The sequence below is a fragment of the Macrobrachium rosenbergii genome, chromosome 56 (genome assembly GCF_040412425.1).
Source record: "Macrobrachium rosenbergii isolate ZJJX-2024 chromosome 56, ASM4041242v1, whole genome shotgun sequence".
NCBI lineage: Eukaryota > Metazoa > Arthropoda > Malacostraca > Decapoda > Palaemonidae > Macrobrachium > Macrobrachium rosenbergii.
The window spans coordinates 26,432,495-26,449,171 of NC_089796.1; the positions used below are offsets into that span (position 1 = coordinate 26,432,495).

Genomic DNA, 16,677 nt, shown 5'->3' on the forward strand with positions numbered 1-16,677 from the left:
CAGTACTCACAATCGTCAGCCTGTCAAGCTCTTGCTCCAAATTCGAGAAGGGTAACATCGGCCTCCTGTTCGGGCTGAACTGGTGCGAAAACATCATGGCTGCGATGATGTTTTTCTTTGTTTTAGTTTCAGGAACCAAATTTGGGAGACGCAGGGTCCATTCACCTGGCGAAGCCGGAGAGCTGATGTTCGGGCACGAAAAAAAGCACTGGGATTTTTCGTGTTCCTTCTTTTAGGAATATTGATAAATTTTCATTTTGTTTTTCTTGTAAACATTCTTTGATTATCTCATTTTCCAAATCACTCGCAATGAACAGAATCCTACTTTAATACGTCGTCTCTGAAAAGTTAAGAAAAGAAGTGTGTATCGTATCTTTACTGTTGCAAAATTTAAACCAAATGTTAAACTAAAGCTAATTAATTAAAGAATTGCCTTTTCCATTAGTCACAAAAAATTCATGATATGACTAATTCAATCACTCGGTAATGAGTAAGCATATTAATGCTTCAGGTTAAACCTGAAAAAACAGCATCACATCGGAAATATTAATATGACAATCAATATTAAACTTTAAACATAAAAAAATAGGAAACACCAATTTCTTTTTCAGTATAATAAAAACTTTTTTTCATAAACAACTACAAACATTTAATATACAATCACTAAACGCATCTAGGATAAATACTCACACTTCTATATAAAATAAAAAACATCTTCAATCCATCTGAAAACAACTGAACCAATACGAAAAACATACAAGCTTACAGTAACCCAGATGATTCAAATTCAGCTTCGACAACGTATACTAAACATCAAGGAATACACAATTTGGAACTCGAAAAAATAAAACCTGGTATAATTGCTTATAATTTCATTCATCATCGACAAAATAAACCTTGAATGAATATTACAAAACTTTTAAAACCAGGCACTCCAAATACCGACGCTCGTACCACGAAATCATCGCATTTTGAAAGCTTACGAATCCAGGAGCGACGGGTACCTACCTGTTGGCTGATAGATATTCCATGAATACGTAAAGCTACAAATAATGATTTTGCTCCCAAATGCCGTAAAGGATTTCCGTAAATATTTACACTCTATTCGCGAATCAATTACTTGTGGCAAATTCGATATTGAAATGAATTTCAATGAATTCAATCAGCGCAATTCCGCTGGCGGTGAATTCTCTGATACTCGTATAGTGGAAAACTCAATGCATCTCTTTTTCTCTCTATACACACACTATGTATGTATACGTATATATATATATATATATATATATATATATATATATATATATATATATATATATATATATATATATATATATATATATATATATATATATGTGTATATATATACGTGTGTTGAGTGCAGTGTCGCATTCTGGTACACGATGTAAGTTTCACAACAATAATATGAAATGTCTTGAAAAATGTATATTCTTACACAGCAAGCTTTCGCTAGCCACTGCTAGCATTATCAATCAAATAAATAAAAAACACTACGGAGTGTGGAGGTAAGTTCTGATGTCTAGAAACTAGAATGTCAAACAGTCAGTTAAAAGATACAACAATAAACATACCGAGAAAAAGCAATTTCCGCAGGACGAACTATAGTTATACTCAGTGTACGGGTGCATGTAAGTATTGGCTCTAACGCCGCGTGATGCAAACGCCCTTTACTTGTGAAATTCTCTCTTCATGGCTTTCCCGCGCTTCCACAAATCTCATCTCCAGCCTACTTCTCACAAGTGCGTATCGTATGCGTATGTATGTAGGTATGTATGTATGCGCACACATACACACACATATTTATGTACATATATTGCATACCTATATAAAATATATCTATAGAAATATATATAAAATTACATACGTATATAAATATATAGCTTATATATATATATATATATATATATATATATATATATATATATATATATATATATATATATATATATATATATATATATATATATATATATATATGTAGTCTCGTTTGGAAAAAATTGTTGCTTCTTTTGACCTTTGCAGGAAACTATATACCTGGGGTGAAGAGGGGCCTGATATTATCAAACTCACCCTAAAGTACATAAGACCGATAGAGTTAATACAATCCTATAAGGGAATGACAGTCATGTATATAGTGACTGTCAATTACATCTAAGCAAACATGCAAAATGGCCTCTTTTATAACAAGGCGCATTCCGACATCTGATCATTATAACCAAGTACAAAATCTACAGTCAAGTACCCAAATCACAGCCGGTTGCAAAACTATTAATAACAATGTGAGACTCAAGAGTTTTATTACCCATTGCAATTTAAAAAGAGACATTTTCTGTCCCGCACAGAGCATGAAAGAAACCGTCAACAACATTACTACTTTTAGCCAGACTTTTACCGCTCATGATCTTAATGCGTTCCCCATTAACAGCCTAATACGGTCTCATTAGCGTCGCGTTTCATAAATAGAAGAATCAGATGTGACTCTCACGGTAAATAGGGAGAAAGAGAGGTGTGGGAGCATTTTCATGTCCTTGCTAATATGAGAGAGAGAGAGAGAGAGAGAGAGAGAGAGAGAGAGAGAGAGAGAGAGAGAGAGAGAGAGAGAGAGAGAGCCTTTGTCCAAGTGGTTATTTCCAAGTTTATCAAAATGTAAAAAAACACAGCCGTGATTATTTCAGTACCTGCACTGAACTCTCATTAGAGCAAAATAAAATGGAAACCAAAAAATGTTCAGAAGTTTATAACATTTCGGTTATATAGTAGTTATTAATACCAATCGCGCCTGTCGTCTAAGCGTCATCAGCGATTAATTCGAGAGCATTAGTATCAACCATGATCGATGATACTGTCAATGGATCAAATGGAGCTCACAGCAGACAGCAATCACTGTGATAAACAATATAAACATCAGCAGAAATAACTGCCATATATCAGTCAATCAGTAATACTTGGCAGAGACGAACAAATGGCTGGTTAAATGAGGCTCGATCATCAAGTGATAGCAAAGGCACCTTTTAAAAAGACTAGGGGTGTAAAACTGAAAAATACAGTTTTGGAGGTCACGTCCGTTCCTACCACAGGGCATCATGGGTTCCGAGGCAAAACCGTCCAATAGAATTTTCCAAAATGTATATATATATATATATATATATATATATATATATATATATATATATATATATATTTATATATATATATATACATATACATATATATTATATTACATATACATATATATATATATATATATATATATATATATATATATATATATATATATATGTGTAAGGAACTCCTATGTTCAACCGCACTGCCCAGAATCAAGTAACTATCCACTTGACATTCTTAGCATATATATATATATATATATATATATATATATATATATATATATATATATATATATATATATATATATATATATATATATATATATATATATATATATATATATATATATATATATATATATATATATGTATATATATATATATATATATATATATATATATATATATATATATATATATATACAGGCAGTCCCCAGTTTACGACAGGTTCCGCCATTTAAACGTTCGAGGTTACGACGCTTTTCAAATATATTCATCAGAAATTATTTTCGGCTTACGACGCATGTTCGGGGTTACGACGCGTAGTACGCCCGATCCGACGGAAGAAATATGGCCCCAAAATGGCAGAATAATCATAATTTGAAGGTTTTTTTTTATGTAAACTCAATAATAATGCAGTTTACATCGTTTTCAATGCACCCAGAGCATTAAAAGTAAGGTTTTCTTATGATTTTTGACGATTTTCGACGATTTTCCGGCTTACGACGATTTTCGGGTTACTGATGCAAGAAGAACGGAACCCCGTCAGAAACAGGGGATGTATATATATATATATATATATATATATATATATATATATATATATATATATATATATATACATATATACATATACATATATATATTTATATATATTATATTACATATACATACATATATATATATATATATATATATATATATATATATATATATATATACATATACATATATATATATATATATTATATATATATATATATATATATATATATATATATATATATATATATATATATATATATATATATATATATATATATATATATATATATATATATATATATATATATATATGCTAAGAATGTCAAGTGGATAGTTACTTGATTCTGGGCAGCATGATGGTTGAATCCAGGGAGTTCCTTACATTATTAAGAAATCTACTGTATTTATTACACATCTGACTCAATATTAGGACAACTTCGTAGAAAAGCAAGGGAAAATTACGTAAACTCAAGGGTTCTCTTAACTAACTATATTTACATAACAAACACAGATCAGAAGAATTACGAATTACTGGGAAGGTAATAATAAGGGCCTGCTAAATGAATGAATCCTACACAAAATAAATATTCTATGCCGATGATGTCTTCATAACAGGAAATATCGCAGTGGGGGTAGAAGGGGGACTAAACATGGATAGAGCCGAGTGATTCCACAGTAGAGGCCTATCTGCAATATATGCAAGACGGTTACTTGCAAGAATAATAAGACGCTCAAAGGGAGCTGAGAGAAATGCACAGATGGTGCCAAATAACTCAGTTCAACACTAAATGCATAATTACATTAACAGTGAAAGCTCCAACACAAATTACTGAAGGTGATCGCACAATGGAAAATAAATGAAAATCAGACAGAGAAATAACAGGAATTGTGACTGACTAAGAACCCTTATTCAGGTACATTACTTTCGTCAAGCTGATGGTGTCCTTGTTCAATAGGGCACTGGCAATGGAGGAGGGAATTAAAATGCCACTACAAAGGTATAATGGTTCAATCTCGGGTTGGAACACGTGGGAAGTTTGAGGGTCAGGCAAGGTTAAGAACATCTGTCCTCGGTGGTGTTCGGAGCGCTTCTCTCTCTAGATTTCCGTTGCATCGTCTGTAAATAATCTTCAGAGATTACGCATCGCGTCCAACATAGGTGGCACAAAGGTCTCACAGGTTAGGCCTAATCTTTGCCATGTTTTTTATATAGGTCGCATGGCATCAGTTAACCCTTGTGGAGGGTTTAGAGCAGGGCAGGGTGCCAACTTTCTCTTTTTGGCTCTGCCTTTGCCTTGCTTGACGCCGAGAAGGTACGACGGTCACCTGGAAAACAAGGCCTTAGGCAGTCATTTGGACAGAGAGAAGGGTTAGGCTTAACCCTTTTGGGGAATGAAGGAGAGAGTTTATGAACGGGCGAGTAGAAACCCACAGTTCTAGTAATCAAAACAATTGAAATTAATTTTATTTCTTTCTCTGCTAAGTTACAAATGTAAAAAAAAATGGTGAGGTGGCTTGGAAAAAGTTCCATCCGTTGCACCTCCCCAACCAAGTTAGCATTCACACCCTAGATCGGGTGAGAACGATTACCAGCAAGCAAACTCACTTTAAGACTTTACATTACTTCTCTCTCATTTCCCTCTGGTGCCTTATAATTTAACTTGAACTCCCGAACAGCAATTAATTTCAGGAGGTAAAACAACACTGTGACATTTACGTTAATGCAAAATAAATACTTGCTGTTAGAAATGATGTATTCTTATTATTAAATTCCTATTACGTTAAGGCAGCGTTAATCAGAATATTTTTACAACATAATGGTATAGTTAAAACAATGAATTAATACTAGGTTAATTCTAGAGATACTTCATGCACTCTTAATAATAATCAGTTACGAATTTTGCACACATGCAGTTAGTCTGCCTTGAAGAGACATTACAGTAAGGTAAACGTGGTCTTGGTTAGGTGTTTCCATAATACTTGAGCAACAGCTCAGTGCCATTCGGCCACTGTAAACACAAACTCACGAGTCTGAGACTCGAGATTTATTACAGAGATTCACTAAGAGAATAGGTGACAGATTCAGAGTTATCAATGATTGTTAATAAACGATGATGATTAAATATGCTGAATTACATTCCTTAGCTATGGAAAACGGCTAGGTTCATTCTTTAGCCCAAGGAGGCCGCAAAGGTAGCTAGAGGGCACAACTTCTCCGGCAAGATCATTTGCCAACATCTGCAATAATGGCACTGTGCCAAGTTGGCACTCGTATAATAATAACTAATGGCGATCGCACATTGTATTTTAAATGCATCATGAGGCGGTAGGCATGAAAGGAAGTCATAGGACTTATACAGTTGGCATATCTGTCAATGGCACTCTGCATGGGTAGGGAGGATTAAAGTAAAATGGTGCCTTGGTAAGGCATAAAATACATGTGAGTAATAATCAAAGTAAGGAAGGGAAATGTTAAAGGAAAAGAATAAAGGATAGAGTTATAAGGAAAATAAATAGGTGAAGGACCCTGACATCCTCGTCTGGATAGAGGTGCCAAAGTCTTCATAGGATAAAGAGATGGCACTGTGCCAGTTTGGCACAGGTGCCAGGAGAGCTCGGGGGCTCTCTTTAAGCTACCTGGAATTATCCACGCCCATGGTATTTCCTCCATGGACCTTTGATGGTTTGTCTCTGTCAGGGAATCGGTGGAACCGAGCCCGGGGAGGGTATTTGAGTGCCACCTGTGTCAGGTTCTTCGATGGCTGACACAGGGGCCCTTTTTACAAGCTCTACTATGATCCATCGCAGTTCCTCGAGTTCATTGGCCAATTGAGACATGGCAGAATCCTTACTCACTGTTGTCTGATGTGGACTGAGACAGAGCGGAAGCAGTCGTGGGGGGGCGTGAGAGGCTCGCAGGTAAGAGGGACCAGCTCAGGCATGGGTTGCGAGGCCACACCCTTGGGCGAGCATCCGCTGTGGTCGGAAGCATCTGTCTCTCTTACCGGCATTGGTAGAGGAGCCAAGCCGGGAGAAGAGAGAGGGCGCGGACTGGGATCTCTGGAATAGAGATCGGGGACATGCTCGGCACTGGCACTAAGGCAGAGCCAGACACTAATAATTGACTTAGGATTTGCTTGTCGTTCGGGACCGATGGAGCTTGGCACTGCTCAGTGCACCCCGGTGACACTGGCAGAGATTGTGACTCAAGTGTGAGATCTCCTGGAGAGGGATCTATTTGGGGCCCTGGCACTGGCACCAGGGCAGGGCCGGGCACTGGAATGGGATCTGGAATCGATCTTGATGGAGGGAGCCACTGCACATCGCACTCAGGTGGCACTGGCAGTGGAACGAATGCAGGCGTTTGAGGCTTGCTCATGCCTAATGAATGATTTGGGGGATTTGGACCCCTGGATGGCTGTAACTTAGATGGGGGACTGGAAGTCCTACCCCAGAAGGAGGTCATAACCTCCAAGAATGTATCTGGTGACTGCAAGGTCGCAGATTTCAGATCTATGAGGTCTCGTGATCCTCAGATTGACAGTTGGAAGTGTCACCTTAAAGTGACTGATACCCTCAATCGTGACGCGTTTACGTCTGTTAATGGTAGCTCCACAGGGAACTTTGTCTTCCTTTATGAGGGACATTTGTGCACCAGAATCAAATGCCTTGACCTGGCTGGCGGGGCACCTACCTCGGGGAAGTGCCACATAAATGGGACCCTAGGCTGGAGGACCTAAAAATGTTGGGTCGGTGACTGCCAAGGCGAGGGTGGGTGTATTTGACATTGTTATTAGGGAATTTTGCCCATTGGGCAGAGTCCCCATAGACTTTGCAAACAGGGCAATGAGTCCGGCTATAATCTTTACCTGGCAGTGTCCCAATGGAGGGAGCAGGCCCTTTACCCTTTGTCCATGACCCAGGTGTGGTTTGTTGGGGTGTTGTCCCATTTGAGGACGTAGAGGGGTCTTCTGGCTGATTCTCAGCCTTCAAGCAGCACTGTTCAGTGGGGTGCCCTGTTCTCTTACAATACCCACACACGGGTTTCTTATGGGGGTACCCATTCTTGTGAGGTTGCTGGGTGTTGGTTGAGGCAGATGAGGAGGGATATACTTTTTCGTTCATGGGAACTAAGATGGGGATGATGTGTATCCCATATGCCAGCCCAACGGCAGCACTAGACCACTGTCTTAGGTGCCTTATTGCATAGATGAGTGGCAAGAGCTGGCAGGTCATAAAATAAATAATCCTCGAGCTGGAAGAGTTCGAGGACATCCTCCACACTTGTGGCTTTCAGAGATTCTAGCCATCGTTTTAGGGCCTGGATCATCTTGTATATCCACTCAGACCAGGTTTGGCCTGATTCCTTGGGCATATTTCTCCACCTTTTCCTCCAGCAGTCGGGAGTTATTTCAAAAACCTTTATAATGGCTTGGCAGACAAGGGCAAGATTTCCTTGATCCTCAGGAGGGAAAGCATTGAAGGCAATGGCACCTCTCCCTTCAAGGTACCTTCCCAGGATCAGGGACACTTCTTCGGTAGAGGCTGATAGGTCGTCAGGACCTTTTCAATATGTTCAAACCAGGCCTCAGGCTCAGCTTCATCCCATTTTCTTATGAGGGTGCCTGCACTGCTGAGGGTTGAGTGAGGAGAGGGTGTTGGTGTGTTGCACCTGTCGTGAGCTGCCATTGCAAGCTGATGGGCTCTTTCTTTCTCCATCTCCTGTCTTTCTTTATCCCTCTCCTGTCTTTCTGCCTCTTCTCGTTTCTCCTGGGCTATTCTTTCTTTCTCCTTCTCCTGTCTTTCTTTCTCTCTTTCTACCTTGGCATCGTCTACTCTCTCTTGGATCCAATCCCTCAGGGCTTGTCCGGACAGTCCCATGTCCTTTCCAGCAGACATGTAGAACTTGAAGTCCTCATTTTGCTGGGCTCTGGATGTCGCAGACATCTTAAGATAACGCTTATGTGGGCATGACCTGTTAGAAAATCAATATGTCTGAAAAGACTCAGGGCTGTTCCAGTGAACAGGTTCAATATGTCTGACGAGACTCAATGTCGTTCCAAATGTACAGATTCAGGGTGTCTGAAAAGGCTCAGTCGTTCAGAATGAACAAAAATTAGTATGTCTGAATCAGAAAAATTTTAGGGTGTCTGAAAGACTCAATTGTTCAGAATGAATGAGAATTAATGTCTGAATAAGACAAATTTCAGGGTGTCTGAAAGGCTTAATTGTTCAGAATGAACGAAAATGAGTAAATTTCAGGGTGTCTGAAAGACTCAGTTGTTCAGAACGAACGAAAATTAGTATGTCTGAATAAGACAAAATTCAGGGTGTCTGAAAAGACTCAGTTAAAAAGTAATATATCTAAACAAGACAAATTTCAAGGTGTCTGAAACACTCAATTGTTCAGAATGAACGAAAATTAATATGTCTGAATAAGACAAATTTTAGGGTGTCTGAAAGACTCTGCGGTTCAGAATGAATGCGAATTAATATGTTTGAATAAAACAAATTTCAAGGTGTCTGAAGAGAGACTGTTAAAAGTTAATATGTCCGAATAAGAAAAATTTCAGGGTGTCTGAAACACTCAATTGTTCAGAGTGAACGAAAATTAGTATGCCTGAATGAAACAAACTTCAGGGTGTCTCTTAATATGTCTGAATAAGACAAAATTCCAGGGTGTCTAAAAGACTTAGTGGTTCTTAATGAATGAAAAGTTAGCCCAAGCTAACGTAAGCCTTCATGTATATTTTATTTTGCAGAGAGACACTGCAGAACTAATAAAAGGTTTACGGGGTTATACACTTATGATGTGTAAAGAAATTTTCCTTGCGCTGTCAAATCATTTTAAATGTGGCGTAATGAAAACAGTAGATTGATCCTATCAAATATTAAAATCTCCAACGCACGAGGGTAAGACAAAAATGCTTTATCTTATAACATGCACAGGGCAGTCCGGACTGCTGAGGTTATGCATGGGGAAGGAAAGAAATTGTTATTCTCTGTTATCAAAACAAACCTTAGCTTGCCATGACCAATAATAGTACTCAAGTGTTTGCTTCTGGTCTTGTGACATCTGCCATGGTTGAATGAGTCAGGCAGGGGTTGGGGGGGAGGGTGTTCCTTGACCGAGTGTCTGGTCTTTTTTTTTACATGGGCCTACCCCTTTTTTCCCAAGCTCAGAGGCTTCCACAGTAATGAGTGAAAGAGGAAATTCTCGCCGATATATTCTTCAATAAATAAATTTACAGGAATACTACGGGCTCGCTGAGGAATATCCGACTCAGTTAAAGAATTAAAGGTTTATTACTTTCAAAAATGAGGTGAGGTGGACGGACATATAGATAAAATTAGTGAGTGAAAGAAGGGGATTTATATATGAGCGCTGTGCATGCAGTTTTCATAACAATGGAATTTCTAATGGAACCCACAAATCAAAGATGGTGGACGATTAGGGATGTGCCCACCTGGCCTAGAATTGAAGATTCCATGTCGGAATTACTATTCTCCCATCTGGAAAGCATTACTTAAATTCCTAAATATTTCCTAGCTTTTCCTATCGATCAAGCGAGAGAGAGAGAGAGAGAGAGAGAGAGAGAGAGAGAGAGAGAGAGAGAGAGAGAGAGAAATCCAGAAATGTGAAAATAGCTGGAGTCAAAGCCTTGGTGGTCGCCTACAGTGCGCCTATCTGGAATAGGGGCTCTATTCCTTTTATTCAACTCTTCGACTGAGTTACTCCCTAGCCTCCTATTCTTAAAACATGCAACTAACTTGCAATAGCACAAAAATCTCGTGGAATTGTTAATATGCTCTCTCTTCTCATGAACTAATTTGGCATGCACGTGGTCTATCAATTACCTAACGCTGATTGCAGTCACTTTTTGCACCTAGCATAAACCTAAAAAAAATATTTTGACACATACTTATGGTGTGGAACTGGCTCTTCTCATGTGCTTAAAATGGAGGTGGTACGATATCAGGGTCGTCTCTAATTATGCAGACCAGCTAGCAGTTGCTACTCTGCTGATAACTGCAAAGCAACTGCATACTCGGCAAGAGTCGCCAGTTGCTATGAATGTCAAGGAGATACTTGATTCTGGGCGGCAATGGTTGAACGCAGGGAGTTCCTTACATATCAAGAAATCTACTGTATTTATTACACATCTGACTCAATATTAGGACAACTTCATGGACAAGCAAGGGAACATATGTGGCTTAGGGCGTTCTTCAAGTGATGGAAAATTACGTAAACTCAAGGGTTCTCTTAACTAAATATATTTACATAGACACAGATCAGAAGAATTACGAATTACTGGGAAGGTAATAATAAGGACCTGCTAAATGAATGAATCCTACACAAAATAAATATTCTATGCAGTGGGGGTAGAAGGGGAACTGCACATGGATAGAGCCGAGTGATTCCACAGCAAAGGCCTATCTGCAATATATGCAAGACGGTTACTTGCAAAAATAATAAGCTCCTCAAAGGGAGCTGAGGGAAATGCACAGATGGTGCCAAATAACTCAGTTCAACACTAAATGCATAACTAAGTTAAGAGTGAATGCTCCAACACAAATTACTGAAGGTGATCACACAATGGAAAATAAATGAAAATCAGACAGAGAAATAACAGGAATTGTGTCTAAGAAACCTTATTCAGGTGCATTACCTTCGTCAAGCCAACGGTGCCCTCGTTCGATAGGGCGCTGGCGATGGAGGAGGGAATTAAAATGCCACTGCAAAGGTATACTGGTTCAACCTCGGGGTCAAAAACATGAGAAATTTGAGGATCAGGCAAGGTTAAGGACATCTGTCCTTGGTGGTGTTTGACGGGCTTCTCTCTCGATTTCCGTTGCATTGTCTATAAATAACCTTCAGAGCTTACACATTGCATCCAACATAGGCAGCGCAAAGATCAATCTTTGCCACGTTTTCTATATAGGCTGCATGGCATCATTTAACCCTCGAGGAGGGTTTAGAGCAGGGTGGGGTGCCAACTTTCTCTTTTTGGCCCCGCCCTTGCCTTACTTGACGCTGAGAAGGTAAGACGGTAACCTGGAAAACAAGGCCTTAGGCAGTCATTTGGACAGAGAGAAGGGTTAGCGCTACCCATTTTGGGGAATGAAGGAGAGAGTTCATGAAGGGGAAAGTGGACACCCACAGTTCTAGTAATCAAAACAATTGAAATAAATTTCATTTCTTTCTCTGCTATGTTACAGATGTAAAAAAATGGTGAGGTAGCTTGAAAAGGTTCCATCCGTTGCAATATATATATATATATATATATATATATATATATATATATATATATATATATATATATATATTTTATATATATATATATATATATATATATATATATATATTATATATATATATTATATATATATATTATATATATATATATATATATATATGTATATAAACAATAAACATATATATGTAGCTGAAAATCTTATTAAAATATATTCATGTCTGCATAGAAGAGTATTGTAAAACAAAACAGACAAAAAGGTAACAACACGATTTTGAATTGCTGAACAATACCTTCCCAATCCAGCTGTCTGAACTCTAACAATGCAGTGAATTGAGACACCTATGCCAAAAAGTAAGAAAACTTTAAAATACTTTTTAGTCACGTGATCTTAAAATGGCATGACATTTTGTATATGTCATTATATTTGATATTATAATGTCAATGTCATTTTTAAAGAATGTTAGCGACATTATTGTAATATATACAGACGACTTATATACTGCAATGAATTTCGATTTGAATTTTAATGCTGAAATTTTCACCTTAATCTGCTTACTGAAAATCTTTTAACTATATTCACATACACACACACACACACACACACATTAACACACACATTTTGTATATGGTTGAATAAACATCTTAAAGAGAGCGCATTATTGGTACAGATCACTGATATTGCAATGAATTTCGTGTGAATTTTAATGCTGACATAAATCACATGTATCCGCTGTGACACACACCGTATATGGTTGAATAAACATCTTGCGAGAGGCTTGGTACAGATCATGATTATATCGTGTATATATATATATATAAATCATATGTATATATATGATTTATATATATATATATATATATATATATATATATATATATATATATATATATATATATATATATATATATATATATATATATATATATATATATATACCGTCACAAGGATCACGTGACCAAAAGTAGGCTACTGCAAGAGCCAGAATGAAATAGTAAAAGACATAAATAACAAGAGCTTTGTGTACTTATAATATATACATGCCTCCAGGGTACAGCCGGATTTGAAAGGTATTGTTCAGCAATTCAAAATCATGTTACCATATATATATATATATATATATATATATATATATATATGTGTGTGTGTGTGTGTGTGTATGTGTGTATGTGTGTGTGTGTGTGTGTGTGTGTGTGTGTGTGTGTGTGTGTGTGTGTGTGTACTGCAAGAGCCAGAAGGGAATACTGCTGTGCATAAGTACCAAGAGCTTTCATGCATTTAATATATACACTTTTCCATTGTCATTACAAAATTAAATACAGCTGAGGGCCGTCAGAAAGTAAAACTGAACATACAAACAATAAACAAAAGGAATAAGCAACAGCTGAAAAGCATAGTAAATAGCCAAACAAGTCCACAAAGTAAGAAACTGCACTTACATAAAAAGTGGTCCTTAAAACAAAACAGACAAAAAGGTAACAACACGATTTTGAATTGCTGAACAATACCTTCCCAATCCAGCTGTACTCTGAACACATGTATATATTAAATACACGAAAAAGCTTGGTACCTATGCCTTTTAATATTTCCATCTGGCTCTTGCAGTACTTTTAGTCACGTGATCCTTGTGACGGCATGGCATATACTGAATATAATATATATATAATATATATATTATATATATATATATATATATATATATATATATATATACATATATATATATATACATATATATATATATACATATATATATATATATATATATATATATATATAATATATATATATATATATATATATATATATATATATATATATATATATATTATATGTAATATATATATTTATATATATATATATATATATATATATATATATATATATATATATATATATATATATATATATATAGCCTATGCTCAGAAAATCACAGGGAGATACACGTGATTGAGTGTAAGCGAAAACCACATTAAAGTAATTCAGGTGATCTGTACCAAGCGCTCTCCCAAGATGTTTATTCAAACATATACGGTGTGTGTGTGTGTGTGTGTGTGTGTGTGTGTGTGTGTGTGTGTATTATATATATACTGAATATATAAGCAAAATTGTGTATATACATATATAGGCCTATAGCCTATATAAAACCACTAGCAACACTATCTGGAGATATATATATATATATATATATATATATATATATATATATATATATATATATACATATATATATATGTCTGTTATATATAAGTATACTGTATATATATATATATATATATATATATATATATATATATATATGTCTATATATATATATATATATATATATATATATATATATATATATATATATATATATATATATATATATATATATATATATATATATATATATATATATATATATATATATATATATATATATATATATATATATATATAAGTCGTGTGTACAATAATGTCGCTAACATTCTTTAAAAATGACATTGGCATTAGCCTTTCAAATATAATGAAATATACGTCATTACCTTAATGTCTCATCCACTGCATTGTTAAGTCCGACGGTGCACAATACTTTTCTACGTAGACATGAATGTATTTTAATAAGATTTTTACTATCTCATGCTTTCTGAGTCGAGGAGATCGAGAAGGTGCGTCTCTGAGATTGAAATACTCGTTTGTTTGTAAGCTTTGGTATCCAAATTTATTATCTGACAAAGTATAACGAATTATTTTTGCATTATGTTCAAGCTTCACAAATTACATTTAAGGCTAGATACCAGTGTCCAACCGCTAATCTGCTCTCGGACCAAACAATATAAATTATTAAAATGAGTTAATTACGCGAACGTCAATATTCCACTTTTTGCCATGTAGCCTGTATTTCAATTCCTTCGACAATTATTCATGGAGAGATGTACAAATAAATGAAACAGAAGTAGATGCTATGTGACCTACTTTGTTCGGTGATCAGATTAAAGTGAGTGTTCTTCGGATGGTTTTCTCACCTTCTGTTAGGTTAAGCAAGTCCACGGTCTAGCCCGTGAGTTAGGCTAGAGAAAAATGGTCACCTTCGCTAAGATTCTGTTCTATTCTGTAAGGTTAATATCCACATCGATAAAAAAAAACACCTATCTCATTGGGTTAAGTAATATCGACATCGATAAACAAAACACATATCTCACTTGGTTAAGAATATCCACATCGATAAAAAAAAACATATCCCATTGGGTTAAGTAATATCCACATCGATAAAAAAAAACATATCTCATTGGTTAAGTAATATCCACGTCGATAAAAAATCATATCTCATGACGCAAGGTTGAAAACGAGTAAATAAAAAAAATGGAGCTATTTATAGTTTAGTTATCCGGCCTACCCCACGAATCTTAACTAACTGTTTCGTCAACTTTACACGACTACTTTAAGATTTGTCCTCGATGATTATTCTAAATAGTCATCCTATCCCACCTCATTTGTTCCAGCTTTGGGCTCCTGTACGTGTGTCAGAATCCATGGGATTATTGAATCGCATATCTTTGGTTAAATATTTCTTTTTACTTATATAAGTACGAATACTAACAAAATCGACGTCTCTATCAATCTTAAATTCAAATGTTTTAACGTACATTATCAAATAAATCCATTTGTTGGTTTAGAATACGCTGACCTTATGCTAAAACGGGAACTTACCCTAGGACAGTCCTTAATCGTGGTAAGGTGTGGAAGAATGTCTGACGTGGACCTACTCTAATAATCCATTAGAGACGCATGTGTTAATTAATTAATGCTTCTCCTATACAACTACGCAAGTACGCAGTGCTCTAGTACAGCGTACAGCTACCATTAAGTAAGGCCCCTCTCAAGTACCAAAATTAGATATGAACGAAATAAACACCAACTTGTAGGAAAACTTCAGATTCAACGTGAACCGTAAACTTACATGGTGTCATTGTTTATAAAAACGCAGGACTCTTGAAGGCTAAGAACCAAGTTTTAACACACGGTTTGCTAAGGGATCTTTCACAAAGCACCAACGAGACTAAACTGAGGATGTGTTGTAATGCATCCTGTCCGGTGATACGGACGGCGCAAAATAGAGTTGAGTTGACAGTTAAGTACCTCGTCAAGGTAAGGTGCCTGTTCACGTCTCTTTCTCCGTCTCTCTCTTGGTGACAAAGAAAGAAAAGTAAGAACGCTCAAAAGACATTAAACACACCCTTCCTATCTCTACATTAGTCAGAGGACAAAATTAAATGTAGGTAGGTTAAAAACGAACCAAGACAGTTCAAAGGACGATACAAAATTCCCCTTTCCTCTCTCTCTCTCTCTCTCCTATACATATATATATATATATATATATATATATATATATATATATATATATATATATATATATATATATATATATATATTTTTTTTTTTTGCAAATGTCCTTTTGATTGTTGGGATTTTTGCATTTCCCGTCTTGATATTTGCGATATAACATAACGCAAAAATTAAAAGCAGTACTATATGTTTTGCCATAGTC

The 16,677-nt window shown here is 36.1% G+C and overlaps 1 protein-coding gene across 1 annotated transcript in view; it reads right to left on the reverse strand.

The window, feature by feature from the left end:
• Positions 1 to 16,226, reverse strand: part of LOC136836061 (SLIT-ROBO Rho GTPase-activating protein 1-like) — a 797,683-nt gene extending 781,457 nt beyond the window's left edge. The window contains exons 1-2 of the mRNA XM_067099977.1: positions 16,090 to 16,226; positions 11 to 340 (exon numbers count right to left, since the gene is read on the reverse strand). Coding sequence (XP_066956078.1) covers positions 11 to 97 — 87 coding nt within the window. The 5' untranslated portion in view covers positions 98 to 340; positions 16,090 to 16,226. The remainder of the gene's footprint in view (positions 1 to 10; positions 341 to 16,089) is intronic.
• Between the last annotated feature and the right edge of the window lie 451 nt (positions 16,227 to 16,677).